This window comes from Polyodon spathula, chromosome 6 (assembly GCF_017654505.1).
Source record: "Polyodon spathula isolate WHYD16114869_AA chromosome 6, ASM1765450v1, whole genome shotgun sequence".
Lineage (NCBI taxonomy): Eukaryota > Metazoa > Chordata > Actinopteri > Acipenseriformes > Polyodontidae > Polyodon > Polyodon spathula.
In genome coordinates, this window is record NC_054539.1 from 2,235,425 (window position 1) to 2,253,831 (window position 18,407).

At 41.3% G+C, this 18,407-nt stretch overlaps 1 protein-coding gene across 2 annotated transcripts in view; it reads left to right on the forward strand.

The window, feature by feature from the left end:
* Window positions 1–18,407, forward strand: part of LOC121316681 (protein kinase C epsilon type) — a 163,359-nt gene that overhangs the window by 103,312 nt on the left and 41,640 nt on the right. For both annotated transcript variants that reach the window (XM_041251737.1, XM_041251738.1), the window contains exons 8-10: window positions 83–179; window positions 1,422–1,633; window positions 2,880–3,053. In XM_041251737.1, the coding sequence (XP_041107671.1) occupies window positions 83–179; window positions 1,422–1,633; window positions 2,880–3,053 (483 nt within the window). The remainder of the gene's footprint in view (window positions 1–82; window positions 180–1,421; window positions 1,634–2,879; window positions 3,054–18,407) is intronic.

Genomic DNA, 18,407 nt, shown 5'->3' on the forward strand with positions numbered 1-18,407 from the left:
AGTGCCAGGGAACGAACACAGGTTGTCAATATGTTCTGTACCTTGTATGTCCTAATGCTGGTTTGATGGTCTCTCTTTGCAGTTGAACCCCGCAGTGGACCCCCAGCAGACAGTCCCAGGCTCCTCCCAGTCCGAGGAGGACCGCTCCAAGTCAGCCCCTGTGTCCCCCTGCGATCAGGGTGAGGGAGGAGGCCGCATTCATGAAACCAGCAGACAGGAGGAGCCAGTTCTTTCAGAAGCAGACAGGGGGAGCCAGTTCTTTCAGCAGCAGACGGGGAGCGAGTTCTTTCAGAAGCAGACAGGGGGAGCGAGTTCTTTCAGAAGCAGACGGGGAGCGAGTTCTTTCAGAAGCAGACAGGGGGAGCGAGTTCTTTCAGAAGCAGACGGGGAGCGAGTTCTTTCAGAAGCAGACAGGGGGAGCGAGTTCTTTCAGAAGCAGACGGGGAGCGAGTTCTTTCAGAAGCAGACAGGGGGAGCGAGTTCTTTCAGAAGCAGACAGGGGGAGCGAGTTCTTTCAGAAGCAGACAGGGGGAGTGAGTTCTTTCAGAAGCAGACAGGGGGAGCCAGTTCTTTCAGAAGAAGACAGGGGGAGCCAGTTCTTTCAGAAGCAGACAGGGGGAGCGAGTTCTTTCAGAAGCAGACAGGGGGAGCCAGTTCTTTCAGCAGCAGACGGGGAGCGAGTTCTTTCAGAAGCAGATAGGGGGAGCCAGTTCTTTCAGAAGCAGACAGGGGAAGCCAGTTCTTTCAGAAGCAGACAGGGGGAGCGAGTTCTTTCAGAAGCAGACAGGGGGAGCGAGTTCTTTCAGAAGCAGACAGGGGGAGTGAGTTCTTTCAGCAGCAGACAGGATCTGACATTGTTTAGATCAGCAGAGCCCCATGCAGTCAAACATTCCCAATGTAAAAGTCCACATAATGATCTCCCATTGTAAATGACTTTCTCTTTTAATCCTCAGATATGTTTACCTTAGGAACTCTGTTTTTTGATGTTTGTAAATAAAGTTTTAAACTGCCTCCAATCTCTCCTGTGACTTGGAGCCCCACACGTTTACTGAGGAAACCATAGCAACATGCTTCCTGTATGTCCTATCATGACACTTATCAGACAGTCAATGCAGAAAAGAACAGAGTCAGTAGATTGCTATCTTATCAGATATCCATTTTCCTCTGAAATGCAAACGTTAAGAAAATCTGCTTGGCAAGAAGTATATTGGAAATGAATGCTAATGATGCAGGGTTGCAGCCTAATGCAAAAGGAGACGCAGCTTTAATTTATTATCAGCGATGTTGACTGTACAGAGACAGTGTTGACTGGCGCGCTGCATGTGAATCACAGCAGTTTACCTCACTTTACTTGACCTTAATGTTTTGGGTCTCACATGCATACCACAATAATGGATTTTCTTTCTTTTCTTTGCCCCTAGAAATGAAAGATCTTGAAAACAACATTAGGAAAGCGCTTTCGTTCGATAACCGAGGTGAAGAGAACAAGACAGCAGCCTCGGGGTCGACAGACAGCCAGGGGAGGGGGGGGGAGAGCCGGGAGAACGGGGAGCTCAGGACCCTGCAGACCAAGCGCATGAACCTGGAGGACTTCCTCTTCATCAAAGTGTTAGGCAAAGGCAGCTTCGGAAAGGTGTGGGGGTTCACAGGCTTGGAGGCTGCTGCAAATAATTCCATTTGCTTTTTAAACCAATTCCCAATTCCAATTCCTTTTTTTATGAATTCCAACACATCACTGATTAAAATTGCAATTAGCAGTATTCTGTTAAAATGAGCTGCTCACAGTGGCAGCTGTTAGTCAATTAAATTGGCTTCAAATGGAAGCAGTTGAACAATCACAACCAATATTATATCTCTAAAATATAAATTCTGATTCCTTCGAAGGACATGGAATTGGAAATTGAATGGGAATTGGAGAAGAGGAATTGATCCAAACCCTGGTGGTGAATAATATTTGTGTTGGGTGAGGTCTTCACATATTTATGTGACAGTAAAGTAAAACAATCAGCCCCTTAATTATTCAGCTATTGCATACAGTAGTGGTTAATTCACTGAAGACATCCAGCGATCAGTAGTACAACTAACTCTGGATTCATTCAGTAATCAAATACAAAATAATAAATGAAAAGTATCTCCTGGTCCACATTCTGAAAGCCATCCAGAAGGGGTAGAACTGTTGCTAACATATTATTGGTATTGTTAGATATAAGCAGAAGGAAAACACAGGCTTCTATCTAATTACTGTAAGCGCTCCTCTCGCCAGACGGCCAAACCTGTGAGCGGTAATTATACGAATCAGCTCACTGCAAACATGCACGTTCCCTGATGATGATGTTGATTAAAGAGGCATATTAATTGGATGGTATCAGTGCAGGCTGTATAGCACAGCGCTGAGACAAAGAGGATAGGACAGTGCCCTACACTGCCATTAGACTCTCGCAGTTACATCACTTTATTATGCACCAGACTAAAGTACAGTACTCACAATGCTGGGCAAATAATTAAACAAGGTGAAAACACCAATAAAGCAAGACGCCAACATTTCTGGAAGATAAAACATCTCTTGGGTTTGCCAGATGTTTTGGTCGTAAATATTTAAAAAGCATCTCTTGGGTTTGCCAGATGTTTTGATTGTAAATGTTTAAGGACTTTTTGTACAGTACTGTTTGACACATGACGTTACATTACTTGAATACATTTAATAATGTGTGCTTATAGCTTAATTTTAATGTATAACAACATCTTCAATTGGTTTCCAAAAAACAGTAAGCAAACCTCAATGGCATATCAAAAGGGTTGAAATGAAAGTGCATGAACTGTGGCGGTCTGTCTGTCTGTTTCTCCCCACCCTAACTGAGCCTCTTCCTTGGTGCTTCAAGGTCATGCTGGCAGAGTTGAAAGGTACAGACGAAGTGTACGCCGTGAAGGTTCTTAAAAAAGACGTCATCCTTCAGGACGATGATGTAGACTGCACGATGACGGAGAAGAGGATCCTGGCACTCGCGCGGAGACACCCTTACCTGACCCAGCTCTTCTGCTGCTTCCAGACCAAGGTACAGCGGCACTTCGAGTAGGGTTAGCATGCATCTCCTCCAATAGCAGGGATCTCAGGGTTGGAAATAAGACTCCCATTGCGTGGTAGTTTGATCCATTCCTGATTTTACTATGAGTTTAATCAGACACACCTGAGCTTGTTACCTATAAACTGTGGTTAATTAAGTTGGTAGTAAAGCCTGGAATGGGTGAAAACTGCTCTGCAATAGCCGTATAGCCATCCCTGGATATAATAGAGGACCATGTAGAACATGTGTAACATTTTAGCTTTAACTTCTATACATCTAATTAGTATGAAATGTTATAGATAGTTCTTATCTAAACACCTTGAGGGGTTCATAGTCAGGATCATGATGTCCTATTGTACTTTCTATATGCATAAGTTCATAGTGGACATTTCTTGCATCATGTTTCTACTCTACATAGGGTTACCACATGACTCTATGTACATTAGGACGGTTTGGGACAGTTCAGGCTTCTCAATTCACCCCCCCCCAGTGTATTCTGGTAAGTGTAGTACTGCTGTAAAAAGTGCCAGAATGCATTGCGATGTGAGTTGAAAAGCCTGAACTGTCCCAAACTGTCCTAGTGTAATGTACATCGAGTCAGTGGTAAACCCTAACTCTACATGTCATTGGCTGAGCTATTGAAAGCCATATCTTAAGATCTGCGTGTCAGATTTCTAAGAAACTACTCACAGGCATTCATGAGATTGAGACAAGGTGTCTGAAAGTTGTTCTTCATAATGGCCTACTTCTTCATGGTGTTGATCTGCTTATTTCCGTTCTGTTATGTGTATACAACAGCTGAGAAAAACACACAATAAAACACTTTATTAATTCCAAAAACAAAGTTGTGAGACCACTGTCAGTAGGTAGAAAAATAAAATAAATGATCAAATAAATACTGTTTTGCAGTTTTAAACCTTTACTGTTATCGGGACAAAATACTTAAAACAACTGCAACTGGAAACAATGCTGAAAGTATTGTGTTCACTTCCCTCAAATGTCATATTCCTTCAAATAGTTTTGATTCTGAATAAAACTGACTGAAAGAAAAATAAAATCCATCTTAAAAAGTGTTGTCCATTTTCTCAGGACTGTGTGTGAGGTGTTTAAAACCTTGCTTCCCCATTGAAGTAGAGGAAACAGAGGGCTGTGATAGCTTCTTCAGAAAGCGCCTGGTGCTGATCAGTCACTGCAGGTTGTAGAGACTGAACATTCTTTCAGCATCTACTGAATGTGTCAGTTTATGTATTTCAGTGCCAGTGCAGCCAGATTTGGAATCCTGTTAGCTGCCGATGCCCAAAAGTCATGCACATTTATCTCCATGTTTTTTAGAACTGCAGGAACAAGTGGTCTGTGATACAGCTGTAGTTTAAATTCTAGCACATTCATTAACCCTGGTATTGCTGCATTATATTCTGCCCTGTCATGGGATATGAGACACATTGTAGTGGGGTTGAAAATGCGAGCAGCCTTCAAGAAAGGCATGGCAGGCTGTGCACCATCCTGATGTTTAAATAGCGTCTCCAGTGTATCTTCAAATGTCTGCTTCATGGTTTGAAAGAGAGCTTGTTTTATACCAGGAGGCAAGCTATCAGCATTGGCTGCAAAGCTGCTGTACACCATGGGGGTAGCAGATCTGTATGTTTCCATTTTTTTTTCATGTACTAGGCATTATCGGTATCCAGGATTAAAACATCATTGTAATTCAGTCCATAATGTGTGACAGTCTCTACAGTGACTTGTGCTACTGTAGAATGATTTGTCACATCCACGGATTTTGTGCAAGCCATATAAGATATCACTTTCCCTTGAGCGTTTGCTGCTAGAGGTGCAAATCAAAACATTAACCACAAAACGGGAAACATATTCAAGCATTTCATCAACAGTTACAGCTACTGGTTTGCCTACCAGCATTTCCTTCAGCCTCTGTTTCTCTGACACATAATGGTCTGGTAGATGTGCTCTTCGGGGACAGTCAGCACATGGTATACCTCCCCGTTGCGAACCTTTTTAAGGAAGAAGTCTTTGATAGTGGGATTGTCAGACTTTTCCAGTGAGGTGTTTGCTTTTGAACACATTTCAACCCTGCATGGCAGATTGCTACACGGTCCTGGCAAGATTCAGTTGAGCCCTGAAATGAACTAGTTAGTGTAGTTTGTCTTTCGCTAAATTTTGGAGATGGGAATTGCACTTAAATGATCATTGATGGTTGATTTCCTCTGATGTGCAATAACGACATTGCACAGCCTGTAAAACAGTTTACCCCCGTCCTCATACAAGAGTCCCGGGTATTGCCCAGCAAAATCAGCTGCGGGTTGAGCAAGATAAACATCGGTATTCAAAAATCTCACTGCGCCACCTTGTGGAATGTTTAAAAAACGTACATTTGTTCTTATGAATACTAGTTAGGCTTGTTGCCATGGAAAATCAATAATTCTGCAACCCAGGGTTACGTTTTTCACGGGGGACTGGATTATATAATCTCTCTACTTTTTACTTTCATTAGAATTCCAAATGGGTTTCCTATGACCTACATCACTGTTCACTCTGTGATGTACAGGGGCATCACAAAGGCTCCCATTGACAATCAGCAACCTGGTGTCATGCAACCAATTTGGTTGAATTTATACTCGGAGATGAAGAGACACTTAACTGACATTTATGTAGGTTTTTTTTGTTTTTTTTAATGAAAAACCAGGACTTTCAAAAGAGGAAAGACCAAGCGATATATAATAAGTATCACCAGAGGACACCTTGAATATGCTAAGTGACAGTAGAATCGTGTTTAAAATCAAGATACAGTAGAATCGTGTTTAAAATCAAGATACAGTAGTAGCTTGTTTAAAATCCTCGACTGTCTTGGATTTTAACAGCTTTATAGATATTGTATAGTCTCGCTTCAGGCAGCAATGAAAATGCTTCCTCTTCCATTGCAGCTTGTTAGGACAAGGGGACTGTACTGTACCTGTGGTGGTGTCTTACCCAAGGGCAGTAGAAACCAGTTCTGTGAGGGATCTGTCTTTCACAGCTGATAGGATAAGGGGGTTGTACTGTACCTGTGGTGGTGTCTTACCCAAGGGCAGTAGAAACCAGTTCTATGAGGGGATCTCTCTCAGATCATACCATATGATCACGTGGCGCCTGTAACAAAGGCAGTGCGGCATCAGTTAACATGTTTAAAGGTCAGTGGAAAGCAGGGAGTTGAGTGAGGTGCCATTGATAATACTTCTTCCTGTGAAGAAGTGCAGAAATGTGCTCGGGGCACAATGCAGACAATTCATCAACAAGCGCTCTGCACACTAGAGATCAGTCAGCAGCAGCACTCGACCAGCACAGGTCTGATGGAGGAGGGAGGGCTTCTGCTTCAGGTGTACGGTACCCCCAGGTTATTGTAACTCATGGTAAACAGTGAACACCATGTTGAACTAGCAGCTTTAATCTGTTCAGACCTTGTATCTGTTTGCTGTCTATCGATTGGGGGATTTCCATTAGTAATCCTGCACAGTTTGTGAAGTGGCTGTATCACTCACTCTTTTCGCTACGGGAAGTCCCTCAGCACAGAGGGAAATACAGTGTATGGTTAACAGTGAGTTGTTTTAGAATTTACAGGGTGATTTACAGTAGCATAGATGAGTGATTCCAATCTGCTGTACATGGGTGTAAATATAACAGGAGTTATTCAGTTGATATAATCACTAATATAATTACGACCGCTATTCAGTTGATAAATAAAAAAACGACTAGTTATCAGGGGCACCTTCTTTCTTCTGAATTTGGAGAAACATGCTGATAATATTTTTATCAGCTATTGATTGAACCTGAATCTGGGGTCTAAATTATACCGCAATTAACAGCTGAACATTTACACAAAAAATGGAACCTAAAAAATGTTTCTAACAGGTTTTGTTGATTATAAACCCGGAATAACAGTGTATTGCAATCATGTTTTAATGCCACATTACTTGGGTAAAGCTTCATTATTTATAACAGATCCTGGGTTTTGTCTGTGCTGCTGTTACAAAGTTGGGTCAGTGTATATGCGATATAGGGAGAGTGTTGAAATTAAACACCTGGAGACATCCCCACCTTCCTCAAGGTCATCAGCAGAGTAATAATACCCAGGTCCGATCGGTAAGAGACTGAGGGCCCTCACAAAGACAGTGCCAGTGTTTATTCTCACTTCTCTCTGTGCAGAGGGGAATGATGATTTGTTTTAGTTTTTCTCGTGTGTTTTTTTTTTTTTTTTGTTTGTTTTTTTTTTTTAATGTCTGGCTCTTTCCCAAACAGTGTCGAGAACATTCTGTGCTCTTCTGGCTAACGGGCGGGCCATTGAGCGATTGCTTTTTTTCAGAAATTCCAGTGAAGATATATGAATTATGAAGAAGAAAGAAAAAACAGATTTTATCATTGCATACACAGAAGTTTTCTATAAAGAGAAAAAAAGAGTCTCCTTCTGATAACAAGTTTGACTGTTAATGAACCTGACAGGTTATACTGGCTGGAGTTCAAAGTACAGCAGAGGTAGAAACTTTAAGATGAACTTTGATGGGATGGTTGAGTTAAATATCTACATATTAGCCAGTGTGTGTGTGTGTGTGTGTGTGTGTGTGTGTGTGTGTGTGTGTGTGTGTGTGTGTGTGTGTGCGAATTTGCACACAAAAAAAACAAACATCACAGGAATTAAAAACAGTTTTGCTTGATTTCACTCCAAGCCTTATGAAAGCACACCACCCTGTGTTCCATTCAAACTGTTAAAGAATGCTGTCAGCATTTACCCAGGGTAGTTCAGTTTCCTGTGCATCAGAAAGTGGACTTTGTTGGCTCACCAGTTTGTTTAGATTACCCCAGGTAGTTCCCCCTCACTCTTTGAAGCTTTGTGTCTACTCTGTCACAGCCATCCTCCTCAGTTAACGTGGCTGGTCTTAGTTGTTACTGATAACATTTTATAAGAATTACCCATGAAGCTTGTGTTTTCAACATGGTCTTGTGAGGTAAAAACCTTGTTAAATATGTAAAGCATAGGGAAGCATTGTAAAGCATGGAGAGGTCTGGTAAAGCACAGGGAAGCATTGTAAAGCATGGATAGGTATGATATAGCATATTACAAAACATGGCATACCATGGGAAACTATGGGAAAGGTATAATATAACCATGGGAAAAGCATCGGAGAAGAACTCGGCAGAGCATTGGGGACATCGAAGAAATGAAAAGAACGTCTACGCACGTTTTTCTGAAATCTTATTATCACTGTCAGTATTTTCAACGCACTTATTCGTCTGTTCAACGTTTTGCCAAATGAAGTGTCTGCATCTTCCAAATTGAATGCACAAATGCAGCAGTAGAGGTACAGCACACCTGTCTGTTCTATCAATCTAGGCAGCAGTCAGGTTAAGAAGAGACCTAACTATAAGTTTCACAGAAGGGCAGAGATGTTGACCCTGGTGATCGTCTGGCTTAATCCCAAAAGCAGGTAATAAATTCAGACTCTCTAATTCAGAATCCTCCGCCATGCAATGGACAGGACATCCCTGGGAAAACATACTGCTGCCTCCTATGAGAGCTGCAGTTATCTTGTAGACTTTTTGTTTTCTCACCTTTGCTTTGCTGACAAGGCATGAGCTGTACTCTGAAATCCCTGTGTGCCATCATTCAGTCACTTATGAAAAACAGGCGAGTGTGACAATAGCTGTTGCTCACACTGTGACAGTGTGCTTGATTGTATCTGCTTTAAATGTATGTACCGTATGCTGTTTGTGCTTCTTGTTTCTATGGATTGAGATCCCTGGGGATACTCTTTGAAAAAAAGGTGAACACCTATCCTGGAGAATAAATAGGTAAATTGGTTAATAAACAAAAGCCTGGAGTTTTGAGGGCCCTCACTGACTTACTGGGCTCCTCATTTAAGATATGGGGACCCTACACACTGATATTTTAAAATTTGTATTTGTATTTCAAACTTAAGAACCTTCCCTTCAGATCCAGCATTCTAGAACCCTGCCTGACCCCGTAATGCTCTAATGCAATCGCTTGCACCATTTCAATTCCTGCCTCTGCTCAATTTGACGCCAGTTATTTCATCGCATTGCTTACTTTACCAATAGTGCTGTACCCTGCAGTCTGCCGACCGTTAACAATCCATTTGAAAACCCTGATTTAAAGTGGGGCGCTCGGAAGCTAGAGTACAAAGAGAAAAATCTGAAATTAAGCGATGTGTGTTACAGTGTATACAAAGCAAACTGTTTGGAGGCATGTGCTTCTAATTAGGACGAGTTGGGTCAAAAGTTTTAGAACACCTCTATTTTTCCAGTTTTTATTGAAATTTACGCAGTTTAATGTCTCAATGTACTCTGAAATTAAAGCATTGAACAAATAAACAATTGGAGATAAAAAAAGAAATGAAGGAATCGTTTTGTTTAACAAAATTTAGTTTAAATTTTTGACTGATCAAAGTAGCCACCTTTTGCAGATATAACAGCCGAACACACTGGTCGCATTCTTTCTACAATGGAAATCAAATATTGTTCGGAAAGTTCTTCCCAACACTGTTGCAGAAGTTCCCACAAATGTTTTGCGCTTGTAGGTTGCTTTGCTTTCACCCTTCTGTCCAGTTCATCCCAAACCAGCTTGATGGGATTTAAGTCTGGAGACTGTGCTGGCCATTCCATGATTTGAAGCCTCCCGTCTTGTTCTTTTCTTCTAAGGTAGTTCTGACATAGCCTGGAGGTATGTTTTGGGTCATTATCTTGCTGTAGGATGAACCCCTGATCAACTAGGCATATACCAGGGGGTATTGCATGGTGCTGCAAAATGCTGTGGTAGCCGTTTTGGTTCAGGGTGCCACCCACTCTGTGCAAGTCACCGACTCTGGATCCAGCAAAATTGCCGCAGACCATCACGCTTCCTCCTCCATGTTTGACGGTTGGTGTCACACACGAGGAACCTTTCGCCTACTCGACGGCATACAAAAACCCTGCATGATGAACCGAAGATTTCAAATTTTGATTCATCGGTCCATGAGACTTTCTTCCAGTCTTCAGTAGTCCACTGGCGGTGCTTCATGGCCCAGGCAAGCCTCTTTTTCTTATTTTGCCATCTTAGCAATGGCTTTTTTACTGCCACTGTCAAACCTGCAGCTCGAAGTCTTCTCTTCATTGTTGAAACTGAGACTTGCTTACTTCGACCAGTGTTAAGCTGTGCTTGAAGCTGTTGTCCTGTGAGCCGCCTATCACGCAAGCTGTTGACTCTCAGAAACTTGTCTTCTGATTTTGTTGTGGGTTTGGGTCTGCCAGACCTCTTCCTGTCAAGAGTTTCCTCCAGTTTCCAAGTGCCTTTTGATGGTGTAGTGTCACTGACACCTTGGCTTTCTTTGCAATTTCTCTAAAGGAAAGATCTACACTTTTAAGGGTTATAATGGTCTGTCTGTCTTCCTTTGTTAATTGCCTTTTTCTCGCCATTATGATAGCAATATACTACTTCCTGCAGTACAGTACTGTCCAAATAATGCTTAAGAGGGTGTAGAAACACAGTCTGTTCCAACACTGTTTTTATACAGACAGAGAGTTTGTAAGTAACACTATGTAACACAATTTTTGTTCCTGGGTAGTAAGTGGTATTTACAGTATAATCATAAATCTCGAAAAACTACTCACTTCTAAATCTTTTGTAGTCATTTTTGTATTACTTTAGTATAACTACATGTTAATTTGGATTCATATGCTGTTTTTTTCTGACTTTATGTGAACGAAAAGACACACATTTGCCCGTTTTCCCATTGGAAATAGTGATATTTCGAAATATCACTGTCCTGGTCACAAAAGCAAAGTTTGTGGGGAATAATAGCCATTTTCTATACTTTTGAGGCATAAGCAATTAGGAAATAACACTTACTACCCAGGAACAAAAAAAATATCAGCTCTTGATATGGTTGACTGGTGCACCATTACTCCACTCCCAGCCACTGAACTCTGTAGCTCCATCAAAGTGATTGCTGGCCTCTCTATGGCTTCTCTCACAAGTCTCCTTCTTGTTTGAGCACTGAGTTTTGAGGGACGGCCTTTTCTTGGCAGTGCCTGGGTGGTGTGATGCAGCTTCCACTTCCTGATTATTGATCCAACTGTGCTTACTGGGATATCCAAACACTTGGATATTATTTTGTACCCTTTCCCTAATCTATGCATGTGTGTTACTTTATCTCTAACTTCTGTAGAATGCTCTTTGGTCTTCGTTTTCCTTCAGATTCACAGCCTTACCAATGATCCTTCAACAGTGGGGGTTTTTATCCAGAAAATGTGACAGCAACTTTAATGGTTCACAGGTGGAGGCCATTGGTAAGGTAATTGTGTCCTCGTTAGGGCAATTTCTTTCATCGGTGCAAACTGGGAGCTTCCACAGCACAGGGGTTGAATACTTATGCAAGCAAGATATTTCAGTTTTTTATTTTTCTTAAAAATATTTCCCAACATAAAACCAATGTCACCTTACAATAATTGATTCTGAGTTTCAGTGTTTAAAAATAAAATATCAAACAGAACGAAATTTCAATGTACCATTTGTAATTCAGTAATATGAGAGAATTGGTCAGGGGTCTGAATACTTTTGCAAGACACTGTATATATATATATATATATATATATATATATATATATATATATATATATATTATATATATAGACATGTTCATAGTTTATATTTATCAATTAACAAAATGCAAAGTGAATGAACAGAAGAAAAATCTACATCAAATCAATATTTGATGTGACCAGCCTTTCCCTTCAAAACAGCATCAATTCTTCTAGGTACACTTGCACACAGTTTTTGAAGGAACTCAGCAGGTAGGTTGGCCCAAACATCTTGGAGAACTAACCACAGTTCTTCTGTGGATTTAGGCAGCCTCAGTTGCTTCTCTCTCTTCATGTAATCCCAGACAGACTCGATGATGTTGAGATCAGGGCTCTGTGGGGGCCATACCATCACTTCCAGGACTCCTTGTTCTTCTTTACGCTGAAGATAGTTCTTAATGACTTTCGCTGTATGTTTGGGGTCATTGTCATGCTGCAGAATAAATTTTGGGCCAATCAGATGCTTCCCTGATGGTATTGCATGATGGATAAGTATCTACCTGTACTTCTCAGCATTGAGGAGACCATTAATTCTGACCAATCCCCAACTCCATTTGCAGAAATGCAGCCCCAAACTTGCAAGGAACCTCCACCATGCTTCACTGTTGCCTGCAGACACTCATTTGTGTACCGCTCTCCAGCCCTTCAGTGAACAAACTGCCTTCTGCTACAGCCAAATATTTCAAATTTTGACTCATCAGTCCAGAGCACCTGCTGCCATTTTTCTGCACCCCAGTTCCTGTGTTTTCATGCATAGTTGAGTCGCTTGGCCTTGTTTCCACATCGGAGGAATGGCTTTTTGGCCGCAAGTCTTCCATGAAGGCCACTTCTGACCAGACTTATCCAGACAGTAGATGGGTATACCAGGGTCCCACTGTTTTCTGCCAATTCTGAGCCGATGGCACTGCTGGACATCTTCCGACTGCAAAGGGAAGTAAGCATGATGTGTCTTTCATCTGCTGCAGTAAGTTTCCTTGGCCGACCACTGCGTCTACGGTCCTCAATGTTGCCTGTTTCTTTGTGCTTCTTCAAAAGAGCTTGGACAGCACATCTGGAAACCCCTGTCTGCCTTGAAATTTCTGCCTGGGAGAGACCTTGCTGATGCAGTATAACTACCTTGTGTCTTGTTGCTGTGCTCAGTCTTGCCATGGTGTATGACTTTTGACAGTAAACTGTCTTCAGCAACTTCACCTTGTTAGCTGAGTTTGGCTTTTCCTCACCCAGTTTTATTCCTCCTACACAGCTGTTTCTGTTTCAGTTAATGATTGTGTTTCAACCTACATATTGAATTGATGATCATTAGCACCTGTTTAGTATAATTGTTTAATCATACACCTGACTATATGCCTACAAAATCCCTGACTTTGTGCAAGTGTACCTAGAAGAATTGATGCTGTTTTGAAGGCAAAGGGTGGTCACACCAAATATGGATTTGATTTAGATTTTTCTTCTGTTTAGTCACTTTGCATTTAGTTAATTGATAAATATAAACTATTAACATGTCTATTTTTGAAAGCATTCTTACTTTACAGCATTTTTTCACACCTGCCTAAAACTTTTGCACAGTACTATCTCTCTCTCTCTCTCTCTCTCTCTCTCTCTCTCTCTCTCTCTCTCTCTCTATATATATATATATATATATATATACAATCTCATTATACCTATGCTAGTGTACTATAAATATATGTTTTGATTTGATTCTTCTTTTGCAGGTAAAAATAACCTGCTTTATTAATGTTCTTCTGATATAAAAAATATAATTGTGTTTTTTTCATAAAGTGTGTTATATATTTGAATTCCATTATATTTATTACTTACATCTAATTCTGACTGTAACAGGGAATTTGTTTTTAGCACTAAATGCAGTCCATGAAAAGTAATATCTGTAAGTACACATGGAGCAAACCTGAGCCTCTCTGTTCCCTTGCTCCATTTTCAGTCCCCGGTATGCCCAATTTAAAGCAAGCTCTTTCCATAGCAATTCAGTGACCTAGCTTGCTTACTTTACCAATAGTGCTGCCCCCTGCGATCTGTCAACCATTAAAATTACATCTGAACAACCATTCGTTTAAAAGTGTAAGGTGAACTTGATGACAGAATAGGCTGGTAGACAATGATGTGATGGGCGTTAAATGGTGTTTATCTGTAGAAAAAGGTCTGCACTACAAATGACCCAGAGTTTCAGCACAATGTTCTATTCTTAATCAGGCTCAGGAGCATTGCCATAGTCTTATCGCTCGAATTACAGCTCAGAAATGTAAACATACAACTCTTTCAGGACTTGTTTGGACTCCTAAAAGACATGCTTCTGTGGCAAAGCAGAAAACATCTCGGGATGCAGAGGAGGAAGGGATTAGGAGACACGCAAGGCATGCTTGAGAAATGAAAGCAGTCCAGCGTGGATCTGGGAAAGTAAAAGACAAGAAAAAAACTGGTACTTTGAGTTGACGTAACATGATTTTCCTTTGACTAGGATAAATTTATATTTATGAAATTCTGACAGGTATTTAAATGTTATTCCCAACACGTGTCCTTTAAACGGTTAAAAATAAGGTGTACCTCGGTCTACAAATTCTGCCTTTTCTCTGTCAGGTTTAATTGTCGGTATCATAATAAATCTATAATCTAGCTAACATTCACTTAATAAGAAAACTAGATTAAGTGCATAACAGCATGTGTGAGAATTAGCTTAAGCCAATGAGTATTGTACCTCATCCATTCAGAAAGTGGACACTGAAAACTGAAAACTTGGAGCCTGCTTTTCCCCTCCGGTGTGCTGCTTTATTATGGAGATTTTACAGCACACATCTGGATTAGGTCACTTTACTGGGTCATCACAGATGCACCTCTCAGGTAAAATGTACATGAGTGAAATAAACGTAGCCTTAACATTCTGCCTCTATAGCAAGTACAGTTTACGGAAAAGAACATTATATTTAAACAGCTGAATACAGAGAACTTACTTTCATTGCATCAAGCTCCGCATCTCTTTCGCAGAACTGTACCGTTGGATATGGAAAAGATGCTCAACATTAAAACTGTCAACGCTTTTTGTGTCAAACTGTATACAGTATCCAATGACTAAATGAGTAGCCTTGCACTCCACAGCTCAGTGCTTTTTACAATGTGAGTCATGCAATTGGGAACGTACAGGTTCAAATCCCGGTCACACAGGAGCGCTGCATATGCCACAGCAATCCCCAATGTACAGATGAAGTGTGCCAGCTTCTGATACGAGTGATACAAGCCTGAAGCGAGTACAGACTGCCATGTGCAATAAGGGCACAACTGACTCCTCTTCTGCTTAAGCACTGAAACATGTTTTGGGGCGTGGCAAGAGACGTTTAAGGATTTAGCAATAAAATGGGTCTTGACAAATTCTGCAGTGTATTGGCTGTCTGTTGGTTTCAGAAGCAATGTCTGGGGCACGCTGCACTGTTGTTTGAGTAGTTTAGCGTCTTGACACCCTTGGACATCCATCACATGGCTCTAGATTGAGATTCACACCAGCATCTCCTGGATCCCCATCTGCAGCTCTAGGAATCTTCCAGTGACAGGGATACATACACACATACATATTTGCTTATGTCTAAACCATAGATATGGCTCACAACTAGCCCCGGTGAAGCAGACCTGCTATAAAATGAAGCTTTGTCCCATCCAGCTTGGACTGCCAGCCTCCAGCACTGGGAGCACTGCCTCTCGCTGGCCTCTTTTAGTATGAGTACTTGTACTGTGCCGGTAAGCTGCCTGCTCATTGCCGCTTGACCTGCAATGGCAGAGCTTTGTCCACCCCTGTCTTGGAATAACCCGACAGCGTGAAACCCGCTTAGTACGGATGCAAAGCAAGTTTGTGTGGCTCCAGCCTGAGAGTCCTTCGAGCGCTGCAGCCCCACGGTGCCCCAGCAACATGGGAAGTGCTGCTTAACTGCCACTCCCTTTGCCCTCTCACTGACACAGGGGCAATGAGGAGGATTCAAAAAACACCAACAACGACAACACAGGACTGAGAGGATTTCATTTCATCTTCTCACCCCTTGTTTTGAGATGGGTCCTTGGTAAGATGTCCTCAAAGGATAACTTGGTTAAGTTATTGAGGGAATTGGAACCTGGGGATAAATGAGGTACATGCGTTGTCTGTAGGTCTAGGAGGTCTACTGTTTCGTCTTACCCATAGCTGTAGTTTTCGATTCAGTAGCTGTGGTAGGGTGATTTATGTTTCCATCAAACAAATATATATATATATATATATATATATATATATATATATATATAATATATATATATATATAAATATATTATATACCCCCTTGCGAAAGTTGGACCCCCCTTGGTATTTTTCCTATTTTGTTGCCTTACAACCTGGAATTAAAATGGATTTTTTGGGGGTTTATATCATTTGATTTACACAACATGCCTACCACTTTGAAGATGCAAAATATTTTTTATTGTGAAACAAACAAGAAATAAGACAAAAAAACAGAAAACTTGAGCGTGCATAAGTATTCACCCCCCCCCCCCCCAAAGTCAATACTTTGTAGAGCCACCTTTTGCAGCAATTACAGCTGCAAGTCTCTTGGGGTATGTATCTATAAGCTTGGCACATCTAGCCACTGGGATTTTTGCCCATTCTTCAAGGCAAAACTGCTCCAGCTCCTTCAAGTTGGATGGGTTCCGCTGGTGTACAGCAATCTTTAAGTCATACCACAGATTCTCAGTTGGATTGAGGTCTGGGCTTTGACTAGGCCATTCCAAGACATTTAAATGTTTCCCCTTAAACCACTCGAGTGTTGCTTTAGCAGTATGCTTAGGGTCATTGTCCTGCTGGAAGGTGAACCTCTGTCCCAGTCTCAAATCTCTAGAAGACTGAAACAGGTTTCCCTCAAGAATTTCCCTGTATTTAGCGCCATCCATTATTCCTTCAATTCTGACCAATTTCCCAGTCCCTGCCGATGAAAAACATCCCCACAGCATGATGCTGCCATCACCATGCTTCACTGTGGGGATGGTGTTCTCGGGGTGATGAGAGGTGTTGGGTTTGTCCAGACATAGCGTTTTCCTTGATGGCCAAAAAGCTCAATTTTAGTCTCATCTGACCAGAGTACCTTCTTCCATATGTTTGGGGAGTCTCCCACATGCCTTTTGGTGAACACCAAACGTGTTTGCTTATTTTTTTCTTTAAGCAATGGCTTTTTTCTGGCCACTCTTCCGTAAAGCCCAGCTCTGTGGAGTGTACGGCTTAAGGTGGTCCTATGGACAGATACTCCAATCTCTGCTGTGGAGCTTTGCAGCTCCTTCAGGGTTATCTTTGGTCTCTTTGTTGCCTCTTTGATTAATGCCCTCCTTGCCTGGTCCATGAGTTTTGGTGGGCGGCCCTCTCTTGCCAGGTTTGTTGTGGTGCCATATTCGTTCCATTTTTTAATAATGGCTTTAATGGTGCTCCGTGGGATGTTCAAAGTTTCGGATATTTTTTTATAACTCAACCCTGATCTGTACTTCTCCACAACTTTGTCCCTGACCTGTTTGGAGAGCTCCTTGGTCTTCATGTTGCTGCTTGCTTGGTGGTGCCCCTTGCTTAATGGTGACTTTGGGGCCTTTCAGAACAGGTGTATATATACTGAGATCATGTGACACTTAGATTGCACACACGTGGACTTTATTTAACTAATTATGTGACTTCTGAAGGTAATTGGTTGCATCAGATCTTATTTAGAGGCTTAATAGCAAAGGGGGTGAATACATATGCACGCACCACTTTTCTGTTATTTATTTTTCAGAATTTTTTTAAACAAGTTATTTTTTTCATTTCACATCACCAATTTGGACTATTTTCTGTATGTCCATTACATGAAATCCAAATAAAAATCCATTTTAATTCCAGGTTGTAAGGCAACAAAATAGGAAAAATGCCAAGGGGGGTCAAAAGGCTAACAAGATGCTCGGATACATTGTGAAAAGTGTTGAATTTAAATCAAGGGAAGTAATGTTAAAACTGTACAATGCACTTAAGACCTCATCTTGAATATTGTGTGCAGTTCTGGTCACCTCGCTATAAAAAAGATATTGCTGCTCTAGAAAGAGTGCAAAGAAGAGCGACCAGAATTATTCCGGGCTTAAAAGGCATGTCATATGCAGACAGGCTAAAAGAATGTTCAGTCTTGAACAAAGAAGACTACGTGGCGACAATTCAAGCATTCAAAATTCTAAAAGGTATTGACAAAAGGGACTTTTTCCCTGAAAAAAGAAAACAAGGACCAGGGGTCACAAATGGAGTTTAGGGGGCATTCAAGAAAATAGGAGACACTTTTTACACAGAGAATTGTGAGGGTCTGGAATCAACTCGTAATGTTGTTGAAGCTGAACCCTGGGATCCTTCAAGAAGCTGCTTGATGAGATTTTGGGATCAATAAGCTACTAACAACCAAACGAGCAAGATGGGCCGAATGGCCTCCTCTCGTTTGTAAACTTTGTTCTTATGTTCTTATGTTCTTATGTTCTAATACTTTCGGTGAGCTTCGGTGTATATATATTGTTTTGAAATGCATTCAGAACTAATTTGATTTGTTCGTAATTCACGGAAAGTTATGCATTAAATTGCTTGTATTTTGTGCGGTGAACAAAGACCATCAGTTTAAAGTAGAAGCAAACTGGAAACAAAAACAAAACCATACACCATGCCTTTCTGACTGGCAGCTATCCCATGAGAACAAATCAGAATCTTCATTT